General features: G+C 44.5%; 1 protein-coding gene across 9 annotated transcripts in view; it reads left to right on the plus strand.

The window, feature by feature from the left end:
* LOC132380994 (plasma membrane calcium-transporting ATPase 1-like) overlaps window positions 1-24,792 on the plus strand; it is a 344,539-nt gene that overhangs the window by 131,877 nt on the left and 187,870 nt on the right. For 6 of the 9 annotated variants that reach the window (XM_059950036.1, XM_059950039.1, XM_059950041.1 and 3 more), the window contains one exon: window positions 21,387-21,850. In XM_059950036.1, coding sequence (XP_059806019.1) covers window positions 21,655-21,850 — 196 coding nt within the window. In that variant the 5' untranslated portion in view covers window positions 21,387-21,654. Of the gene's footprint in view, window positions 1-6,117; window positions 6,170-6,380; window positions 6,403-6,422; window positions 6,445-21,386; window positions 21,851-24,792 lie in introns of those variants that run through there. The other 3 variants (XM_059950040.1, XM_059950044.1, XM_059950042.1) reach the window with 3 other exon arrangements.

The following is a 24,792-nucleotide window of genomic DNA, read 5'->3' on the forward strand; positions in this document are numbered from 1 at the left end:
TTCTCCTTTCCCCCGTAACCTTTGACACCCTTACTAATCAAGAACTCATCAACCTCTGCTTTAAATATACCCAATGACTTGGTCTCCATGGCAAAGAATTCCATGGATTCACCACCCTCAGGCTAAAGAAATTCCTCTTCATCTCTGTTCTGCAGGGATGTCCTTGTATTGTGGCCCTAGACTGTCTGTATGGAATTTGTCTGTTCTCCCTGTCACTGTGTGGGTTTCCTCCAAGTGCTCCAGTTTCTTCCCACAGTCCAAGACGTACCGGTTGGTAAGTTAATTGCTCATTGTAAGTTGTCCTGTGATTAGGCTAGGGTTACATCGGGATTGCTGGGTGCATTGGCTTGAAGAGCCTATTCCACAATGCATCTCAATAAATAAATAAATATTAATTAGTAATCCTTAAAGACTGTTTGAATTTAGCATTAAGAGTAGAATATTTGCAAGACCATATCTTGGGAACAGAATTAAGCCATTCTGCCCATCGATTTGCTCTGCTATTCCATCATGGCTGATTTATTATGCCTTTCAACCCCACTCTCCTGCCTTCTCCCTGTAACATTTAATGCCCTGACTAATAAAGAAACTTAACATTATAGATGACACTGCAGAATTGACCATGTTGAGCTTGGAGCTGCATCTAAACCACACTGGGTGAGGGCATCAGATTTCTGTTTCCTGAAAGGGATTAAGTTAACCGGAGAGATTATTTTGCTGTTCATCAGACTAAGGGCATTGTTGATGATTGCTAACTTACTGCTGGTGTCACCGCTAGTGTTTAGAGTAGCAGTGAACGCCCTCCTTCTCTGATATTGTTCAGTACTTCTTTGTCATGTCAGTAGCTTCCCCTTAGTTTTCTCTACTGTCAAGTCCTGGGTAGAGACCCAGGAATACCATCATGTTCAGATGTAAAAAGATTCTTCATTGCTGTTTCTGTAACAATTTAGTTTGACCAGTCAGGGTTGTTAGCCCTGAGCTGAACTCCAGAATCTGGAAGGACAGTGGACAACTCTTCAGTCTGACCTCTACCCATTGACCCGTTTGGCCTGGGTGACCATACCAAGAGCCAAAGCATAAAGCCCTCACTCCGGCCAACATAGCTCTCCGGGTCACTGAGGGATACAAGCCTCCAAATCACGGCAAGGTTGTGGTCCTCTTGGAGGACTGTTGATGAAGCTTGCCTTTTATTCCAGATGCATTTAATTAAATTGACTTAAGTGCTTTTAAATTCATCATACGTAACTTGTGTCTCTTGGTCTTCCAAGTACAGCCTGCAAAGAGTCGACCGTTTCCAAATCCTTTACACTCTTGGCTGCACTAATAAAGCCAACAGGGAGCATTGCCCAGTGGCTAAACATTTTAATTCTGCTTCCCAGTCCCATTCTGACATGTCAGTCCATGGTTTCCTCAACTGCTACGATGAGGCCACACTCAGGTTGAAGGAGCAGCACCTCATATTCCATCCGGGTAGCCTCCAATCTGACAGCATGAACATTGATTTCTCCAACCTCTGGTAATTTCTCCCCGCCCCCTTCCCTCCTTCCCCATTCCTCTTACCCCTTCTCTCCTCAAGACCTCCCTCTGGTGTCCCTCCTCCTTCCCTTTCTTCTGTGGTTCAGACTCCTCTACTGTCAGATTTTGACTTCTGCAGCCCTTTTCCTCTTCCACTTATCAACTCCCAGCTTCACACTTCATCTCCCCTACCCCACCCACAGACCTTCCCCCTCACCTGGTCTCACCTGTCACCTGCCAATTTGTACTTCTTTCCCTCCCTCCCCCCCCCATCTTATTCTGGCTCCTTCACCCCTTCCCTCCCTTTCCGGTCCTGATAAAGGGTCTCAACCCGAAATGTTGAGTGTTTATTCCTCTCCATAGCTGCTGCCTGACCTGCTGAGTTCCTCTAGTGTGTAACTGAGAACTCAAGACTTGTTTCATGATAGTCGCCAGTTTAAAAAGAATGTTCTAGAAATAGAGAAGAATGGACATCTGAGAGCAATTGGCAAGAGGGTAACCTAATCTGCCCGTTCAGATAACTACATCGACTGTAAGAATGAAGGTCAACTAACCGAACACCAAGTTAGCTCCAATTTTGATGCCACCTTCCTGAGGATTTTCTTTTGGGGGGGACATCTTAATGTACCCAATATCTGTCCAGAATTTTTAATACCTTGTAATAACCATGAAGAGTTTCTATATACATTTTAGAGATAGAGTCATAGAAAAGTACAGCACAGAAGCAGGCCTATCGGCCCATCCAGACTGTGCCGAACCATTTAGACTGATAACTCCCGTCGACCTGCACCAGGACCATAGCCCTCCATACCTTTACCATCCAAGTACCTATCCAAACCTCTCTTAAACATAGAAATTGAGCTCTCATGCACCACTTGCGCTGGCAGCTCATTCCACACTCTCACGACCCTCTGAGTGAAGAAGTTTCCCCTCATGTTTCCCTTAAACTTTCCACCTTTCATCTTTAACCCATGACCTCTAGTTGTAGTCCCACCCAAATTCAGTGGGAAAAATCTGCTTGCATTGACCCTATCTGTACCCCTTCATAGTTTTGTGTACCTCTATCAAATCTCCCCTTTTGTGTTGAACATCTTGTGCAGTGCTTGGAATGTAGGTATGGCTGGCTAAACCAGTTTTTATTCTTGACAAATTTAAAACTATGTGATGCAGAATGTCCTCATCAATAATTTTGCAAGAAGCCATGTTATTCCTGTTAATTCAGTGGTTAATTGTTCATTTGCAATCTCACAGCAGAGTTCATGGGGTTGCGGAACACATGTCGGTGGCTGTGTGCGGTGGCGTGAGTTCCCACAGCTCTGTGAACCTTTCCTGCTGGCCTCCATTGCTGCACCTAGTTTCAGTGCCTGACTGTAAAACATATCGATAGCTGTAAGATCAGATTCTATTCCCACTGCTGTCTGTCCGGAGTTTGTCTGTTTTCCCTGGGTTTCCTTGGGATGCTGCCATTTCCTCCCACATTCCAAAGATGTACGGCTTAGAGTTAGTAGCTGGTAGGTTACTAAGCTACTAAATATGCATCTTCAGAAAGGAAGCGAGAAGGATGAGCTTTGTTGTGTGTGCATCGTCACATACGGTGAAATGCCTCAATAGTGTCACGTCAAACTGTCGAAGATGCATACTTAGCAGCTTTGTGAGCAGCCCGCAGAGCATCAGTGTGTATCACCTGCATCTTCTTGAGAAAAAATAATACTGAATCTGCACATAGGAAGTTGAAAATCTGGTTAAGTGGTGCCACAGCAACCACCTCTCACCCAATGTCAGCAAAACCAAACAGCTGAGGAAGAAGCTGGAGGTCCATAAGCCAGTCCTCATTAGGGGACTGGAGGCATAGAGGGTCAGTAGCTTTAAACCCTTTGGTGTTACCATATAGGAAGACCTGTCCAAGGACACTCCAAAGAATAAAGACCTTACTTGTTCAACCTTTCTCTGTAACTTAGGTGCTGAAACCCAGGTAACATTCTTGTAAATCTCCTCTGTACTCTCTCTAATTTGTTGACATCTTTCCTAGAATTCGGTAACCAGAACTGTACACAATACTCCAAATTTGGCCTCTCCAATGCCTTGTACAATTTTAGCATTACATCCCAACTCTTATACTCAATGCTCTGATTTATAAAGGCCAACATACCAAAAACTTTCTTCACCACTCTATCCACATGAGATTCTACCTTCAGGGAACAATGCACCACTATTCCTAGATCACTCTGTTCTTCTGCATTCTTCATTGCCCTACCATTTACCATGTATATCCTATTTTGATTATTCCTACCAAAATGTAGCACCTCACACTTAAGCACATCTTCAAAGAGTGCAGCCACAATAAAGCAGCGTCCATCATCAAGGACCTCCACCATCCAAGTCGTGCTTGCTTCTCTCTCCTGCCATCAGGAAGGAGGTACTGAGGCTTTAGATCCCACACCACCAGGTTCAGGAACAGTTATTACCCTATAAACATCAGGCTCCTGAACCAGCGTGGATAACCTTGCTCACCACAGCACTGAACTAGATAGATAGATAGATAGGAGCTAGATAGATATCTGATGGATAGGGGAATCAAGGGATATGGGAACAAGGCAGGGACTGGGTATTGATAGTGAATGATCAGCCATGATCTCAGAATGGCGGTGCAGACTCGAGGGGCGGAATGGTCTACTTCTGCACCTATTGTCTATCGTCGATTGAACTGATTCCACAACCTACAGACTCATTTTCAAGGATTCTACAACTCATGTTCTTAGTATTATTTATTTACTTTTTTAATTAATTGCACAATTTTTCATCTTTTCATCATTGGCTGTTTATCAGTCTTTAATGTATAGTTCATAAATTCTTTTGTATTTATTTCCCTATAATTGCTTGCATGAAAATGAATCTTAAGATTGCTATGTTAAGATTCGTACTTTGATAATAAATTTACTTCTGAACTTTGAACTTCATTCTTTCATTTTTCCTTCCTGCCCTAACTCATCATTTGGAAAGAAAGATGTTGATTTTTAGTTAGAGTTATTTCAACATCTCCAGGGTCTAAACAATGCCCCAAATTAGTTTCTTGGGCGTTGAAGAACAGCATAATTGTTAATGAAAGCTGACATTTTATATTGGATCCTTCGCTCAAAAGTAGAAGTGGGGATATTGTGTGATAATTAGTACTATTTTAAAAATTGAGCTTCAGGGTATTGCAAGTATGTGATTAAGAGCTTGAAGAATTGTCACAATTTAAGAGAACTCCAGTCGGAAGAATTCAGCGCAGACTTGGTCACTTCTATGTCTTTTGCCAGTCCTTGACCCAGGCAGATATTCCTGTATCTCAGTACATGTGACACTATTTCAATTCCAAGCAACCATTATCCCAATTCCAACAAACATTTTAACCAGAGAAGGAAAAGAAAGACTGTCAGCTGGTATTGACCTCATAAATGATCACGATGTGATTTAGTGGGACAAAAACAAGCTGCCCTCTCATGAGCCAAGTCTGCAGATAAAGATGAAAGACCCAAAACATCAACTTCCCATTTTCCTGCTTAGATGCTTCCCCACTTGCTGAGTTCCTCCAGAATTTAATGGGTGTTGCTCCAAGTCTATGGAGCTTTATTGCATTTGGCTGGGGACGGGAAACGGAGAGAGATTTCAACATACGTTTTTGTGTTAAAATTTGCAGCTCTGCCCTTGGGGGCTTCCAGAAAAGAAGAAAATGCAATCAGTTGTCTTGTTGCTTTTAATATTAAAATTGAGAGTCTGGTTGACTGGAATAATTGACTTTGAGGATTTCATTGTATTCGGGAGACTGAACAAATATTAAATTCAGAATTCAGAATCAGGTTTAATATCACTGGCATCGATCATGATTCTTGCTTTGTGGGAGCAATATAGTGAAATACATAATGAACTATAAATTGCAATAAGAAAATACTGTGTATATTTAAATTAAGTAGTGCAAAAAGAAAAAAAAAATGAAATTGATGCTTTCACTCGTCCTGAAGCATTTCAGCTGTTATGTTAATTCATTTTCTCCTGTTTTATTTCTTCCTATCTTCTGGCAACTGGGCACAGCGATCAAACAGTTAAATTATTATCAGATCAAAGAGAATGAAAGTCTTTAATTCCTTGAGTGGTTGGTCTGTGAGTGTGTTGTCAGTAATGGTAGTGCGATCACTCGAGTTGAGGAGTACGATGTCCTCCCACGGGGTTATCCCCTCAATGGAGAAACACTGGACGTTAATTTGACTAATGTGGTCCTTGACAGCTCAAGATCAGGGACCCATGGTATGGCATCCAGAATGGCTGGGGACCCTTCAATTCTGCAACCTTCCTCCATCTTCACTGCCATTATGATGTGCCATCATCTTCCACCAACTCCACCACTGAGCTCCAGGTTGGATTGGTAGCCCACCCCCACCCCTTTGACCTTACCGTCATGGTTGAACCTACCAAGAGCCAAAGCTCCAGAGAGCCTCTCAGGAAACCACAGGCCTTCCCACCGTGACAAGGTGAACGAACCATCCGTAGACAAGGGTGTTGGTGGCACACTATAATCTATGTTAATAAGTGCTAACATTATCGTAATGTGCTTCCCCGGGAGGACAAAGGTGAATGTTTAGTATGCTTTCAGCGGATGAAAGAAAACAGTGACTGGGTGAGGAAGGTTTGCTAGAATGTGAAGTATTTTTTGAAGGAGTGGCGTGTGCTTAAACTGTACGCGGGGCACTCTTGTTTCGGAGTGGGATTGTTGGGGGTGGTGTGGGGATACTTCGCTGGGTTATCCTGACTGCTCATGTTTCACACAGCATGGCTGACTCATCCTGCTGTGCATTCGTAAACAGACCTCGTTTGGACCTAACGGCAGGCAGACAAAGCCTCTGAGTCTGCGTGAGTGATGGTGCAACTGGAGACGGTGCTATTTAGGGCAAAGTAAATGGCCTTTCCGCCAGTCACGTTATACTAACTCGCGTTGCTCCTAGATGTTCCTGACAGTTAGACGGGGGATTTCTATGTTTTTCATGTTGTAACCTCTGCCGTTTTCAATGGATGAGTGCATTGTGTTAACTTAGGAAAAGTTGTTAAGTGCATTTGTCAAGTTGTAGTGCACACCATTAATTCTTACACTCTCCTGAGTGTGTGTGTGTGTGTGTGTGTGTTTGTCCCGTGACAAACCATGGTACACATGCTGTATCCCTGCCCACATGTAATTGCATTTGTGAATTTTTGTAGTACTATTTAATTTTGGGAACTGTCATGTGGTTTGTTTCGAAGGGGACAAGTTAATTTTCCCCTCTCATTAACCGTTTGTTTGTACACTGAAGGCCATTGGTGTTTGTATGAGGGTTTAAGGTTCAGCAGATTGATATTCAGCGTTAATATCTCGCTGATTTGGAATTTGCTTTTGTGTGTGGGTGTGTGTGTGGTCATAGTACACAGGTTGTGTAGGAACTGTCTCTACGGAAATGAGGCACGGGAGTTTTTTTTAAACTTGCATGGGAGGGTTACTGGAGTTATAATAAGCGGCGAGACAGGTGTCGGCAAAGCTGCAGCGGCAGGCCGGTTCCAGAATCTCCACTGAGTGACTCACCCAGGGTCCCAGTGTGCATTACCATTTGCAGCTACCTTCCCCAGCACTCGTGTGTGAGCTTGCCAATTTGGCCGTGAGGTCCGAGGGGAAAGGAGAGAGCTCCGGCTGGCGTCAGTGGTGCCCATTCCAATACCACCTGTTGGCGAGACTAACCAACTTCTGTTCATGTGTGCCCTTGAAGGATAATTGCAGTTCTGATTACCCAGCAACAGGAAGGATTCAGGATTGTTTATTGCCGTTCTTCAGTGCGCGAGTGTGAAAGAGACAGAAATGATTGTTACTCTGGATTGGGCGCAGCATAAAAATAAGAACCAGAACCAGGTTTAATATCACTGGCATATGTCGCGAAAATTGTTAATTTTGTGGCAGCAGTACAAAACATTACATGATAATGCAGGGACTAGAAACTGTAAATCACAGTAAGCGTATCTGTATGTACGTGTATATACTGTATATAAAATAGCTTATTTAAGTACTTAGTGCAAAAACGGAAATAAAGTAGGGAGGTAGTGTTCATGGGTTCAATGTCCATTCAGAAATCTGATAACAGAGGGGAAGAAGCTGTTCCTGAATCACTGGGTGGTGTGTCTTCAGGCTTCTGTGCCTCCTCCTGGTAATAATGAGAAGAGGGGATGCCCTGGGTGCTGGAGGTCCTTAGTAATGGGCACCACCTTTCTGAGACACTTCCTTGAAGATGTCCTGGATACTATGAACACCAGTGCCATGATGGAGCTGACTGAGTTTACAGCTCTCTGTAGCATTTTTTTTTATCCTCTGCAGTACCCCCCCCCCACACACACACACACACACACACACGCACACACGCGCACGCGCACGCACACGCACACACACACACACGCGCGCGTGCGCGCGCACACGCACACGCACACCCATACGCACACGCACACAGACACACACACACACAGACACACACACACACAGATACACACACACAGACACACACACACAGACACACACACACACAGACACACACACACACACAGACACACACACACACACACACACACACACACACACACACACACACACACACACACACACACACACACACACACACACACACACACACACACACACAGTTTCAGATTTCATGACATGCCGGTGGTATTCAACCTGATTCTGAGAGTGTTCTCCACAGTACATTTGTAGAAATTTTTGAGTCTTTTGATGATGATGATGATTTCCTTCCCAGTCCCAATGAAGGGTCTCGGCCTGACACGTCCTCTCAGTAGACACTGCCTGACCTACTGAGTTCCTCCAGCATTTTGTGTGTGGATCTGGATTTCCAGCACTGGCAGAATCTCTTGTGTTTGTGACTTCTTAAAGGTTTATGAAACCCTGAAGTGCATAGATAAGGTGGACGTTCAGTCTTTTTTGCAGGGTAGGGGATAGGTTTAAGGTGAAAGATTTAAAGGGGTCCTAAAAGACTTCACACAGTGGGTGGAGAGTATGTGTGAGAGAAATTGGAAATCCCGATGTGGGTCCACTGGGGTGGCTGAAGGCCCAATGCCTGCTTGTCCAAGGCTAGAAACAAAAGAAGACACCTTGGGCCTACAGGACTGTGTATGTGTGAGGGTGGGGCTTGTCTTGCTGTTGTTGTTTTGTTGGTGGTTGTGTTCTGTATTGTTCTGTGTTCTTCTGCCGAGTGTTGTGGGCATGGTCACACTTCGGTGTGTTGGTTGTTAACACAAACGGCACATTTCACTGTATGTTTCTATGTGCACGTGATGAATAAACATTAACATTTATAGCATTTAAAAGATGCTCGGACAGGTACATGGATAGGAAAGGTTATGGGGGGGGGGGGGGTCCCAACCTGGGATCCATAGATCCCTCAGTTAATTGTAAGAGTCTGTGGCATAAAAAAGGTTGGGAACCCCAGGTTTAGAAAGATATGGGGTGAACACAAGCTAATGAGTCTGGATTTGGGAGGCTACGGTCAGTATGGATGAGTCAAAGAGCTGATCCCTTGCTCAGTGAATGCCCCATCCTCAATGGATCAGTGTTAATTCTTTGTAGGACATGAATGCTCCAGTTTTTATTTTCAACCCAGTTTGGGATTGAATATAGAATAGTATGGTGCATAATGTTGTATCAACTTTTGTAAATCTACCCCACGATCAAGCCAACACCACTGTCATACATAGCCTGTAGCCCAACATTCATGTCCCTATCCAAGAGTCTTTTAAATGTCCCTAATGTATCTGCCTCTACCACCATCTCTGGCAGTGTGTTCTAGACACTTACCACACTCTATAAAATCAACCTCCCTCGGTCACCTCCTCTAAACTTTCCACCACTCACCTTAAACTAGGGTCTCCCAACATGTTTTTATGCAATGGACCTTTCCCATTAACCAAGGGGTCCTTGGACTCCAAGTCAGGAACCCCTGCCTTAAATAGATGTCCTCTGGTATTAACTACTGCTGCCCTGGGGAGAGAAAAAAACACTGGCTGTCTGCAGTACGTGTCTCTCGTCATCTTGTACACCTCTGTCAAATCGCCTCTTGTCCTCCACTGCTCCAAAGAGAAAAGCCCTTGCTCGCTCAGCCTGTCCTCATGGGACAAAAGACTTGCTTTTAATTTCAGAATCAACTTCATTATCACTGACAATATTATTATTTTGTGGCAGCAGTACATGAAGATCACTATAGGTTACAGTAAGAAAAATGAAACAGTAGTTGATTGGAAAAAGAGAGCAAAAGGTCAGGTAGTGTTCATCAGTTCATGGCCCATTCAGAAATCTAATGACAGAAGGGAGGAATCTGTTTAAATTAGTTAACCTTACTGAGGCCTCTGTTGGTCAGGTTCGACCACTGATGTTGTGTCCTAGCTGTCTACCTGATACACAAGCCAGGGCAGTACAATATGTAAAAATAAATATCGATTTCTCCTTCTGGTAAAAAAAATTCCTTCTCCCTCCCCCTCCCCTCTTCTTCTATTCCCCTCTCTGGCCTCTTTCCTCTTCTTACCTGTCTTTCACCTCCTGTGGATCCCCTTCTTCCTTTTCTCCTATGATCCACTCTCCTCTCCTATCAGATTCCTTCCTCTCCAGCCCTTTACCTTTCCCACCCTCCTGTCTTCACCAGTCACCTTCTGACTACCCTCCTTCCCCTTCCCCCACCTTTTATTCTGGTGTCTTCCCCCTTCCTTTCTGGTCTTGAAGAAGGGTCTTGGCCTGCAAAATTGACTGCTGATTACTTTGCGCGGATGCTGCCTGAACTGCTGAGTTCCTCGGGCATTTTGTGTGTGATCAATATGGAGACCAAACTGTTGCCCGTGTAGCGGCTGATGAATGCAAAGGAACAGGTGATACCGTACACAGTTTGGCACCAGTGGCACCCCAGGAGTTGCCAGTCAGTGTTGAACTCAACGTAGGACTGCCTTAGGGACCCCAGCTCTGGGGCCATGAGTGGGTATAGCTGCAAGACAATGGAGCTGTGAGCTCAGAGATTTCCTTCTCCTGGATAAGCGGCCAGCCACTCCAGGCATCAGGTTTTAAGGCATCAGTAACCAGCCTTTGCCCCTTCTGACAGTAGAAGTGGTTCCACTGGGCTTGGAGGCTAAGCCACATGTGAAGGCTGGACTTGGTTGTCAGAAGCTGTCGGGATGCGTGCAATTAGGAGCATTTAATAGGCAGTGGGAGCTTGTCCTCACTACTCCCCCAATGAAAACAACCTTAATGAATCAGTTAACTTCACTATTCAGCAATTAACCACTAGAATTCCACTGATGAGATTGCTTATTGATCTGTGAGGCTACTTTAAATTCAAAGGTCCAAAGGTCCAATTTAATGTCAGAGAAATGTGTACAATATACATCCTGAAATGCTTTTTCTTTGCAAGACATCCATGTAAACAGAGGAGTGCCCCAAAGAATGGACGACAGTCAAACACAAGAACCCCAAAGTCCACCCCCCCAGCTCCCCTCCTTCCCACGGGTGAGCAGCATCAAGCAACGACCCCGTCTCCAAAATAATATAATAATCATTGTACTTGTACCCGTACCTCGTCATAGTTGTGCGTATGGCGTTAAATGCAATTTCACTAGCTTGGGATATTGTCTTCAGTTTTGGTTGCCTCTTTATAGGAAGAATGTGGAAGCTTTGAAGAGAGCGCAGAGGAGATTTACTAGGATGCTGCCTGTCTTATGAGGAAAGGCTGAGCAAGCTAGGGCTTTTCTCTTTTCTCTTAATAAGAGGTGTACAAGAGGATGAGAGGCATGTCCAGCCAGACATTTTTCCACAGCAGGAAGGGCTAGTACGAGGGGGAAATAATTTGAGGGTGTTTGGAGGAAAGTCAGAGGTAGGTAAGTTCTTTACACAGAGGGTGGTAGGTGTGTTGGAAGATGCTGCAACAGGTGGTGATAGAAGCAAATACATTGGGGACACTTAACAGACTCTTGGACACATGGATGAAAAAAAAATGGAGGTGTATGTGGGAGAAAGTTTAGATTGATCTTAGAGTAGGTTAAAATGTTAGCACAACATCGTGGGCCGAAAGGCCTGTACCGTGCTGTACTCCTCTATGTTCTAACCAGCAGGTTCTTGAACCAAACTTCACAATCCTAACCCTGTTTCAGCAATGGACTACAGCGTCTCCTGCATGACCAAGGATCCCACTCATTTGCACTGATGACTTGGTAGAAGTCCTGGATCTCGGGCAAGGCTCAATCAACGCAGTTTGAGGATTGACTCTGTAGCTCATGTAATGATGTGCTTCTGGTTTCTCGTCGCTCCTCTGGTTGCTATTTTCTGCAGTTTTGTTCGGGGGCAACCTGTAGACAATGTGCCTACCAGGGCAAAGGCAATTCTAGATTTAGTGTTGTGCAATGAACTGGATTTGATCAGGGACCTCGAGGTAAAGGAACCATTAGGAGGTAGTGACCATAACATATATTTTAACCTACAATTTGAGAAGGAGAAGGGAAAATCGGATGTATCAGTATTACAGTTGAACAAAGGGAACTGTGGAGCTATGAGGGAAGAGCTGGCCAAAGTTCAATAGAACAATACCCTAGCAGGGAAGACAGTGGAACAACAATGACAGGTATTTCTGGGAATAATACAGAAGGTGCAGGATCGGTTCATTCCAAAGAGGAAGAAAGATCCTAAGGGGAGTAAGGGGTGGCCGTGGCTGACGAGGGAAGTAAAGGACAGTATAAAAATAAAAGAGAAGAAGTATAACATAGCAAAGATGAGCGGGAAGCCGGAGGACTGGGAAGCTTTTAAAGAGCAACAGAAGATAACAAAAAGGGTAATACGCCAAGAAAAAATGAGGTACGAAGGTAAACTAGCCAAGAATATAAAGGAGGATAGTAAAAGCTTCTTTAGGTATGTGAATAGCAAAAAAATAGTTAAAGACCAAAATTGGGCCATTGAAGACAGAAACAGGTGAATTTATTATGGGGAGCAAGGAAATGGCAGACAAGTTGAACAGGTAATTTGGATCTATCTTCACTAAGGAAGACACAAACAATCTCCCAGATGTAATAGTGGCCAAAGGAACTAGGGTAAAGGATGAACTGAAGGAAATTTATATTAGGCAAGAAACGGTGTTGGATAGACTGTTGAGTCTGAAGGCTGATAAGTCCCCGGGACCTGATGGTCTGCATCCCAGGGTACTTAAAGAGGTGGCCCTAGAAATCATGGACACATTGGTAATCATTTTCCAATGTTCTATAGATTCAGGAACAGTTCCTGCTGATTGGAGGGTGGCTAATGTTGTCCCACTTTTCAAGAAAGGAGGGAGAGAGAAAACAGGGAATTATAGACCGGTTAGCCTGATGTCAGTGGTGGGAAAGATGCTGGAGTCAATTATAAAAGAGGAAATTATGACACATTTGGATAGCAGTAGAAGGATCAGTCCGAGTCAGCATGGATTTATGAAGGGAAAATCATGCTTGACTAATCTTCTGGAGTTTTTTGAGGATGTAACTATGAAAATGGACAAGGGACAGCCAGTGGATGTAGTGTACCTGGACTTCCAGAAAGCTTTTGATAAAGTCCCACATAGGAGATTAGTGGGCAAAATTAGGGCACATGGTATTGGGGGCAGAGTACTGACATGGATTGAAAATTGACTGGCTGACAGGAAACAAAGAGTAGCAATTAACAGGTTCCTTTCGGAATGGCAGGCTGTGACCAGTGGAGTACTGCAAGGTTCGGTGCTGGGACCGCAGCTGTTTACAATATACATTAATGATTTAGATGAAGGGATTAAAAGTAACATTAGCAAATTTGCCGATGACACAAAGCTCGGTGGCAGTGTGAAGTGTCAGGAGGATGTTATGAGAATGCAGGGTGACTTGGACAGGTTGGGTGAGTGGGCAAATGTATGGCAGATGCAGTTGAATGTGGATAAATGTGAGGTTATCCACTTTGGTGGCAAGAACAGGAAGGTAGATTACTATCTAAATGGAGTCAAGTTAGGAAAAGGGGAAGTACAATGAGATCTAGGTGTTCTTGTACATCAGTCAATGAAAGCAAGCATGCAGGTACAGCAGGCAGTGAAGAAAGCTAATGGCATGCTGGCCTTTATAACAAGAGGAATTGAGTGTAGGAGTAAAGAGGTCCTTCTGCAGCTGTACAGGGCCCTGGTGAGACCCCAGCTGGAGTATTGTGTGCAGTTTTGGTCTCCAAATTTGAGGAAGGACATTCTTGCTATTGAGGGAGTGCAGCGTAGGTTCACAAGGTTAATTCCTGGAATGGCGGGACTGTCATATGTTGAAAGTTTGGAGCGACTGGGCTTGTATACACTGGAATTTAGAAGGATGAGAGGGGATCTGATTGAAACATATAAGATTATTAAGGGATTGGACACGCTGGAGGCAGGAAGCATGTTCCTGCTGATGGGTGAGTCCAGAACTAGAGGCCACAGTTTAAGAATAAGGGGTAGGCCATTTAGAACAGAGATGCGGAAAAACTTTTTCACCCAGAGGGTGGTGGATATGTGGAATGCTCTGCCCCAGAAGGCAGTGGAGGCCAAGTCTCTGGATGCATTCAAGAGAGAGTTAGATAGAGCTCTTATAGATAGCAGAGTCAAGGGATATGGGGGGAGGGCAGGAACGGGGTCCTGATTGTGTATGATCAGCCATGATCACAGTGAATGTCGGTGCTGGCTAGAAGGGCTGAATGGCCTACTCCCGCACCTACTGTCTATTGTCTATTGTACCAGATGTGCTAGATTGAACTGAGCTGAGCTGAAATGACTATGCCAGGACTCTCGAGATGACATTTGTGGGTTGATGTTTTACACTCTGTGTTCTCTTGCTTGTTTAGTTTTGTGGGTTGTGGGGGCGAGGGGTGTTTGATGTTTAACTTTGAACAGATTCCGTAGTTTTCATTGTTTTGTGGCTGTCTGTGGGAAGATGAATCTACTGTATACTGTGAGCATACTTTGATGGTAAATGTACTTCGAATATTTGAATTTGCACAATCTTTTTTTCTTAGTCTGCTGTAATTTCAAGAATCATGGAGCACTAGAGAACAGAGACAGGCCCTTCAGCCCATCTAGTCGGATGTGGAATTTGTACCCTTTGCTTTGTTTTTACCCACGTGCCTGTGATGCTGCTGCAAATAAGCTTTACATTGTACCTCCAAGTTAATGTGCCAAACTTGTGCGCCATGTGGTTCTTCCATCCTTCAGTATGATTATGACTAACCTAGTTGTAACCTTCACAACCCTGTGTTTCCCAGTAACTTTTCACCCCCTTATAAAGCATGTGTCTATTCCTGTCTTGAAAGCAGTTGAAGGCTCTGCTTACAGTGCCTCTTTGCAATTGGTCTTTTATTTGTTTGGCAGGGAGATGATGGGTCTTACTGACTTTCTTATTCCAAATACCTATGAAAAGGGAATCAAAGAGTGCAAGAATAATTACAGTACTGTGCAAAAGTCTTAGGTGTTCTCTCACTCTCACACTCTCTCACACACTGTCTCTCTCTCACTCTCACACTCTCTCACTCTCAGTCTTTCACTCTCACTCTCACATACACTCTCTCACTCACACACTCACTCTCACACATACTCTCACTCTCACACACTCTCACTCTCACTCTCACAGACACTCTCACTCTCACACACTCACTCTCACACATTCTCACTCACAGATACTCTCACTCTCACACACTCTCACTCTCACACACTCTCACTCTCACACACTCTCACACTCACTCTCACTCACACTCTCTCACTCTCACACATACTCTCTCACTCACAGATACTCTCACTCTCACACACTCACTCTCACACACTCTCACTCTCACACACTCTCACTCTCACACTCACTCTCACTCACACTCTCTCACTCTCACACATACTCTCTCACTCTCAGACATACTCTCTCACACACTCTCTCACTCACACACACTCTCACACGCTCTCACTCTCACAGACACTCTCTCACTCTCACACATACTCTCTCACACACACTCTTACTCTCACACACTCTCACTCACACGCTCTCACTCTCACTCTCACAGACACTCTCTCACTCACTCTCACACATACTCAATCACACATACTCTCTCACTCACACATACTCTCACTCTCACACACTCTCACTCTCACACACTCTCACTCTCACACACTCTCACTCTCACACACTCTCACTCTCACACACTCACTCACACACTCACTCACTCTCACTCTCACACACTCTCACTCACACACTCACTCTCACTCACACACTCACTCTCACTCACACACTCTCACTCTCTCACACACTCTCTCTCTTTCTGTCTCACTCTCACTCACACAGTCTCTCACTCTCTCTCTCGCTCTCTCTCACTCTCTCTCTCACACACACACACATTCTCAGCTAGGGTGCCTAAGACTTGCACAGTGCTGTATTATTTGTCAACATAGAGTGGACAGCAAGTTTGTAAATCTGGTGGGAGCCTGAGGGTGGTGGAGTGTTGCAGGAGGGATGTGGGACAGGTGGCAGACACGGAGTGCCAGAGGCAGGGGGATGACGCAGATGCAGACACACCTTTCATTACAGTATGTCTCCCTGGTGCTTCCTGCTCCCTCCCCTCTCCATTCCCCTTTTCCCAACCATGATCCCCTTCTCCCTGCCCCCTTCCCACTCTCAGTGCACAGTGGAGACCCATATCAGAATCAGGTTTATCATCACTCTTGAAGAGATTAGTTGTTTTTGCAGCCGCAGTACAGTGCAATGCATAACATTACTACAGTTCTGTGCAGAAGTCTTAGATCCTGAGACCTTTGCACGCCCTCCCCTGTACTTCACTGTAGAAAGCTGCATCTTGCATCAGTGAGTTTTTTTTTTGATGTGCTAGCAGTTTCTAGTTTGCACCTCTGAGGAAATGCTGAAAAAAGGTGAGTTTTGGCAGTGGCAGATTAGTCTTGTCCAGATGGTTCGAGAAGCAGCCGCCTGTGTGCAGGAATAAAGTGGTAAGCAGCGAGCACATCAATTATTTAGCTGCCTGAACTCCTGAGTGTTCAGGTTCAGCGACTCTGTTTTTGTTCTCGTGATGTGCGTATATATAGCTGAATTTTCCGTTCTGGGATTTTGTAGATGTTTCAATCCTGGATTAAAACTCGCTCGGTATGAAGAAAGTGAAACTTGATTTGCTCGCTGCCTGCAGTGGTGGGAAATCAAAGTAAATAATTTGTCATCAAAGTGCCTACTTGTCAACGTATACTACCCAGAGATTCAGCTTCTTGCAGGCATTTATAGGAAAACAAAGAAATATAATAAAAATTTGAAAAATTTCATATCAATGAAAACTAACAAATAACCGCTGTGCAACAGAGGTTGGTTGTTCAAGAAAATTCTAGTCATAGAACATTACAGCACAGAAGTAGGTCCTCCACCTGTCTCGTCCGTGATGAACCATTAATTGACCTCCACCTGGTCTCCATAACCCTCCCATCCATGTGTTTATCCAAATCTGATCGTGGAGGGGAAGGAATTATTGCTAAATTGTGGAGTGAAAGATTTCAAGCTCCTGTATCTTCTCCCTGATGGTAGTAATGAGAAGGTGGTAATGTCCCAATGGTGGGGGTCCTTCATGATGTGACTCGTTTTTTTTAAGTCTGTCGCAAGACACGACAATCACATTCCGAATCAGGTGTAATATCACCAACGTATGTTGTGAGATTTGATGTGCGGTAGCAATAGATTGGCAGAGGCGAAGAAGCTGTTCCTGAAACATTGAGTGTGTGTCTTCAGGTTCACGTGCCTCCTCCCTGTTGGTAGCAATGAGAAGAGGGCAGGTTCTGGGTGATAGGGGTCCTTAATGATGGATGCTGCCTTTTTGAGGCACCACTCAAAAGATGTCCTGGTGCTGTGGAGGCTAGTGCCCATGATGGAGCTGGCAGAGTTTACAACTTACTGCAGCTTACTTCGATACTGTGTAGTGCCTGCCCTGCCCTCCCCCCACTCCCCCCATACCAGACGCTGATGCAGTCAATTACAATGCTTTCTATGGTACATCTGTAGAAACTTACCTGTCTTTGGTGACATACTAAATCTCCTCAAACTCCTAATGAAATATAGCCTCTGCCGTGCTTTCTTTGTAACTGCATCGATATGTTGCACCCAGGTTCGATTCCCAGAGATCTCGACACACTTGAAATTGCGCATTTTTTCCACTTCTGATCCCTCTATGAGGGCTGGTGTGTGTTCCCTCATCTTACCCTTTTTGAAGTTCACAATCAGTTCTTTGGTCTTACTGACGTTGAGTGCAAGGTTGTGGCTGCGAGAGCACTCAACCAGCTGGGTACCTCGCTCCTATACGCCTTCCCGTTGCCATCTGAAATTCTACCAACAATAAATAGTTGTGTCCTCAGCTTAAGCTCTGCCTGGTCTTGAGTGTAGAGGGAGTTGAGCAGTGGGCTTAGCTTGCTTCCTCGAAGTGTGCCAGTGTTGATTGTCAGCAAGGTGACGAAGATTTTTCAGATCCACACAGACTGTGCTCTTCCAGTGCAAAAATGGCAGTAAGTTAGAAAACTAAATAAATAATGCAAAAGAGGAGTGAAGAGATAGTGTTTATAGGTTCATGGACTGTTTAGAAATCAGATTCCTAAATCGTTCAAGTGTGGGTCTTCATGCTCCTGTATCTCCTCCCTGGAGGTAGCAATGAGAAGCGGGGATGTCTCGGATAATGAGTGTCCTTATTGATGGTGGGAAGTATCTGCACACTGCAGTCCTACGTTATTGCAGCCTCTGGTATGAGTAGTAGTGTGGTGGGGCAGTAATACGGCTTTACCAAAGGAGGTGTAACGTGCTCCTTCCCTCCACTAGCCTGCAGGTCAGACTTGGGCAAGGTGTAGCCCCTACTTAGTGCCTACTGCCCCCCTCCACACACTCTGATCAGGGTCATGTGAAGCCATGGGAGGAGGTGGTGGATGGTTGTATGAGCAGCCAGTGCATATCACAAGTCCTGGTTATGTGACCACTGACTCCAGGCAGACAATCTCTGAAGAGTATTGATCATGGCTGGGGTCACCCGTCTGGTAAAGACACTGCCCAGAAGAAGGCAAAGGCAAACCACTCATGTAGAAAAACTTGCCAAGTACAGTCATGGTCATTATCAAATATTTCTTTCTCAGTCTAGAAGTCCTTTTCTAGGTAGTAGCATTACCTCAACTGGCAGCCGCTTGGCAGGTATTAACTTTTTTTCCCAGTGGTAAACCTAGAAAAAAGGGCTTACTTCCCATCCTTGGGAAATGAACCATTTGATGGTCTTCCACAGATACTGTGGCGGCTCATTTCCTAGCGTATGCGAACCGACTCACAATTAGATAGCCTACGGGGGTTTGCGAGCACAGAGCTTTGGAGCCTCTTCGCCATGGGGGCCGGTTGACAGAGGCTTAAAAGTGAGGCTGAAGTTTTCGAATAAAGTTTTTCCTTCGACTGCAGTTACCGACTCCGTGTCGTAATTGTAGCGCAATTGGTGACCCCGACGGTCCAAACGATTTTTGGACCAGAAATGACCGATGCCGCCTCTGTTCATGCGGTTTCGTTGAAACTGCCGGGTTTCTGGACACAGCGCCCGGACCTATGGTTCCAGCAAGCCGAAGCCCAATTCCACGTTCGTGCTGGACGTTGGGGGGAAGGAGGAGGTTTTCACGGTGGACCGCCTCAAGCCGGCCCATGTGGACCTGGCGCAACCGGCCGAGTTTCCGGCGCCTCGGCGCAGAGGCCGACCTCCCAAGCAGGTTCTGGCCCAGGCTGTGGACATTGGGGGGTGTATCGCCGGTTCTGGGGGGGGGTTATGTGGCGGCTCATTTCCTAGCGTATGCGAACCGACTCACAATTAGATAGCCTACGGGGGTTTGCGAGCACAGAGCTTTGGAGCCTCTTCGCCATGGGGGGCCGGTTGACAGAGGCTTAAAAGTGAGGCTGAAGTTTTCGAATAAAGTTTTTCCTTCGACTGCAGTTACCGACTCCGTGTCGTAATTTTAGCGCTGTTTGTAGCACACCGCTACAATACTCTATTTCTGGCTGCCACCACCAACAGGTTACCAGATGCAGTAAACTCAGGTCCTCATTTTAAACTTCTGACTTGGTAATTCCTTGGTCCAGCATCATTTTGTTGCACTTGTGAGTTCGGACAGTCCACACGATCCACATCTACCTAACTGGTCGACAAACTATAATTGTAGTTCATTGAGTTGCTACCATCCAATTAGACTATTTTTCAGCATATTTTTAATTCCCCAGATATTTATTTTCATTAAATTATTGAACTGGTTTTTCCCCTTGGTAGTTAAAAGTTTAGAACAAATTCCTTCTTTCTTGCACCTTAAATATAAAACACCTATTTGTGAAGGAGGGGGAGGGGTTCTGGAACTTGGGGCATATTTTCAGATTTAGGTGTTTCCCATTTAAGGTGCAGGTAAGAAGGAATTTCTTCCAAACTTTAAAAATCTTTGAAAGTCAATTCTCAAGAGAGCTAGAGAGGCGATTAGTGGATATAGTCAACTTTAGGGAACACAGAACACATTGTGTTGACCTTATAGCCTACTCCAAGATCGATCTAGCACTTACCTTCTGCGTACCCTCCATTTTTCTGTCTTCCATGTGCCTATCTTTAAGAGTTTCTTAAGTGTCCCTTACGTATCTGTCTCTACCCCCAACCCTGGCAGGGCATTCCACACATCATCATTCACTGTATAAAGAACTTATCTCTGTATCCCCACTACAATTTCCTCCAGTCACCTTAAAACAGGGGTTCCCAATCTTTTTCATGCTATACACCAAAGCCATAAAGCAAGGGGTTGTGAACCCCAGGTTGGAAACCGCTGCGTTAAAATTATACCCCCTGGTATTAGCCATTTCTGCTCTTAGAAGGAATCTCTGGCTATCCACTTGATCTGTCCTCCTTATCATCTTGTACACCTCCATCAAATCTCCTCTCATCCTTCTCCAATGAGAAAAAGAGGAATCGAGGATTGGGAGAATCGGGCAGGAAAGAAGAGTTGAGGTCAAGGTCAAATTGAAGCCCTGATCTTGGACAGCAGAGCTGGCTCCAAAATTCAAAGTAAATTTATTATCAAAGTACATATATGTCACCATTTATAACCCAGAGACTGTGGACGTAATAAATCTATAGAATAATAACCAGTACAGAATCAAGGAAAGGTCATCTAACTAGGGCATTCAGCCAGTTTGCAGAAGACAACAAACTGTGCAAGTGCAATAAGAAAGAAAGAGTAATAATAAGTACACAAGCAAAAACTATTGAGAACATGAGATGAAGAGCACTTGAAAGTGAGCCCATTGGTTGTGGGAACATTTCAGTGATGAAGTGAGTGACGTTATCAGCTTTGGTTTGAGAGCCTGATGGTTGGGGTATAATAAGTGTTCCTGAACCTGGTGATGTGAGTCCTGAGGCTCCCGTACCACCTTCACGATGACAGCAGTGAGAAGAGAGCATGACCTGGGTGAGGGTCCCTGATGATGGAAGGTGCTTTCCAGTGACAGCATCACACATTCACCCTAGGAATCACGTGTTCAAGTTCTGCTCCTGTTTCAGAATCAGAATCAGGTTTAATATCACTGACATAAACTATGTGGTGAAATTTGTTGTCCTGGGCAATGGGGGTCCTTAATGATGGATGCCTCCTTTTTGAGACATCAACTTTTAAACGTACTCTCGACGCTAGTGCCCGTGACAGAACTTGCTGAAACCACAACTCTCTGCAGCTTTTCTCATGTTTGAAGTACTTAATTCTTGAACCTTATTTTGCCTTTGAACTGTCAGCCTAATTAACATGCCGCCCTCTTCCTCACAGGCGTTCCTCAGAGGCTTCTTGCAGGAGGACATGAAGAACGCGAGACCCGTTGGTCACTGCTAGTCTGCTGCTGCCGTATTATGGACACTCCTACGACATCTGCAGCCGGGGAAGTTGGACTCTGCTGATGTTTCTGTCGCTGCCCAGAAGCCCAAAAGCCGATCCGAAATCTGCAAACGTTGCTTGGAGTGGCTGGTAAGACGGCGGTACCTGGCCTTGGGTATTTCCAATCTTCAGCTTGAGTGAGTTTTAAATTCTGAGAACAAAAATGACTAATAATGCTGCAGGCCACCACCCCGGCAACTCTGTTGCTGAGGGCAACCACGAAGGTGAATTTGGCTGCACGGTTGCAGAACTGCGATCCCTTATGGAACTGCGATCTGGAGAAGCAGTAAATAAAATACATGAAACTTACGGTGATGCCCAGGACATCTGTAGAAGGTTAAAATCTTCTCCAATAGAAGGTAAGAAGAATGTGTCTGTGTCTATGCAACTTTTCTTTCATATACATATCTTTCCTAAATTATTTTCACTTTATCTTTTACCTCAATCAATTTTTTGGCAATTAGTAAACACAAGACATTCTGCATGTTCTGGAAATCCAGAGCAATGCACACACAAAATTCTGGACGAACTCAGTAGGTCAGGCAGCATCTATGGAAATGGTTAAACAACCAATATTTCGGGCTGAGGCACATCGTTAGGAAACTCGACGTTTCAGGGCACAATTCTTCATCACGACCTCCCAGACGAAGGGGCTCGACCCGAAACATAGGTTGTTAATTCATTTCCATAGATGTTGCCTGGCCTGCTGAGTCCCTCCAGTATTTTGTAAATTGCTCAATTTTTTGTCCTTGTGTTTCTGTAACCCAACCAATCCCATATTCCTGGCAATGGAATAAGATACTTCTTTTAATCTCGTTCTATCTTAATTAAGGGATAGATCATATTTTGTGCCAATGTTCCATTTCTCTTTGGGTGGACATTGGAAATATTTCTTTGAATGTTTATTTGATCACAGTATTTTAATGTAATTTTCCCATCTCGTTTGCCGATATCTATATAATTCTCTTGAGTTTAAAGCTATTGGTTTTCACTGAATTACATCTGTCAAACAGCATACATAATTCTGTTGCATTGAATGTGCATATCTTCTGTGGATCCCTTTGTCAGATATCTGTAATTAACCTGCCCTCTTTATGCAAACCAAATCTAAATTATCCTGTTTCCCAGTTGGTTTCACAATATACTGTTACAGGAAGTGATCCAATGTATATTTTGTTAATTCAACCATAAACAATTTTTGCCAATTTGATTTAAATCACAATCAGGTTTATTATCACTGGCAAACATTGTGAAATGAGTTGTTTTGTGGCAGCAGTACATTGCAATACGCAATAATAATAAACTGCAAATTACAATAAGTATGTATGTATATTTATATTTAAGTAGTGCAAAAAGAAAGCAAAAAAAGAAAAGAAATAGTGAGATAGTATATTCATGGCCCATTCTGAAATCTGATGGTGGAGGAGAGTTGGGTGTTAAACTGTTCCTAAAACATTGAATGTGTGTGTCTTCAGGTTCCTGTACCTCATCCTTGATGGCAGCAATGAGAAGGGGGTGTGTCCTGGTTACTGGGGTCCTTAATAATGGATGCCACCTTTCTGAGGCACCCGTTGTTATGATGATTAAAGTCTCCCATGTTAATTGTGCTGCTTTGTTACAACCTTGTCAAACTTCAGTCTGGTCAGTAGGTTGATGGTGAGGGTTACCCTAGAGCTGGTTTGAACAAGCTATTCCCAAAGAATTTGAATGAACAAGGAGGTTCCAACACACGAGACCAATGCTAAACTACAATAACGAATGCCTATCGTTCCATGCCCAGACCACATTTTGGTAAATCTGATCGCTTGCCTGTCCTTCTCCTGCCTCCGTACAGGCAGAGGCTAGGGAGCAAGGCCCCAGAGATAAGGACACAAAGGGGTGGGCACGGGAGGCAGAGAAGTGGCTGTGGAATTGCTTCGAGGTGATGAACTGGGCTGTGTCCAGGGACTCATCTGTGGATCTGAATGAACACACCATAGTTGCCATGGATTTTTCAAAACAGTTGCAGACGACTGTGTCCCAACAAAATCATTCAGAGACTTCCCCAACCAGAAACTCAGGATGAACCCATGAGATCCATAGTCTGTTGAAGACCAGATTAAGTCTGGTGATCAAGAGAGTTACAAGAGGTCCAGGTACGATCTCTGGAAAAACCACATTGCAGGCAAAGTGGCAATTCCGGACTAAACTCGAATCAACGAAGGATGTTCGACAGCTGCGTCGGGGCTTGAATGCCGTCACCTCTTACAAAGCAAAATCAGACAACGCAGGTGACAACTGGGCTTTGGTTCCAGATGAGCTCAATGCCTTCTGTGCTCACTTTGACCATCAGAGCATGGAGGAAAACTCCCACAGCCCCCGATGATCCTGTGATTTCAGTCTCTGAGGACGATGTGCAAGAATTCTTCAGGAGGGTGAAGCTGTGGAGAGCAGAGGGCCCAGATGTAATATCTGCCCAAGCACTAAAGACCTGTGCTGATCAACTGGCTGGAGTGTTCACTGAACTCTTTAACTTCTTGCTTTGGCAGACTGAGGTCCCACCTGCTTCAAGCAGGCTTCAATTATGCTGATGCCTAAGAAGAAAGTGGTGACCTTCCTCAGTGACTAGCCCCCAGTAGCACTTGTATCCACAGTGATGAAATGTTTTGAGAGGTTGATGACGAAACATGTTAACTCCTGCCTGAGAAGTGATTTGAATCCTCTGCAATTTGCAACAGGTTCACAGCAGATGCCATCTCATTGGCTCATCACTCAACCCTGGAATTCTGGACAGCAAAGGTGCACACACCAGGATGCTCTTTATCGACTCCAGCTCAGCATTCAATACCATCATCCCCTCAAAACTAATTAATAAGCTTCATGACCTTGGTTTCAATCCCTCCTTGTACAATCGGATTCTCGGTTTCCTCACTTTCAGGCTCCAGTCAGTTCAGATTGGCAGCAACATCTCCTCCACAATCTCCATCAGCACAGGGGTACCAAATGGCTATGTGTTTGGCCCCCTGCTCTACTTGCTTTACCCCATGAATGTGTGGCTAATCACTGCTCCAACGCCACATTTAAGCTTGCCCAAGTTAACTTTTGTTCAAATTTCAGGAGTTCTTGCCTTATAATGGAATAATTATCCTAAAGGATTAGGTTAATTAGGGGTCATAAGCGGAATTAATTTGGCATAAAATTTTGAGCCAAACAACCTACTCTTGTGCGGTACTGTTCTATGTAATTGTTCAGCTGTCTGGGTAGTTCCGAATCTCGTTTATAATCTCTGTCATATGTTGTGAAATGTGTTGTCTAGTGGCAG

This window comes from Hypanus sabinus, chromosome 25 (genome assembly GCF_030144855.1).
Source record: "Hypanus sabinus isolate sHypSab1 chromosome 25, sHypSab1.hap1, whole genome shotgun sequence".
Lineage (NCBI taxonomy): Eukaryota > Metazoa > Chordata > Chondrichthyes > Myliobatiformes > Dasyatidae > Hypanus > Hypanus sabinus.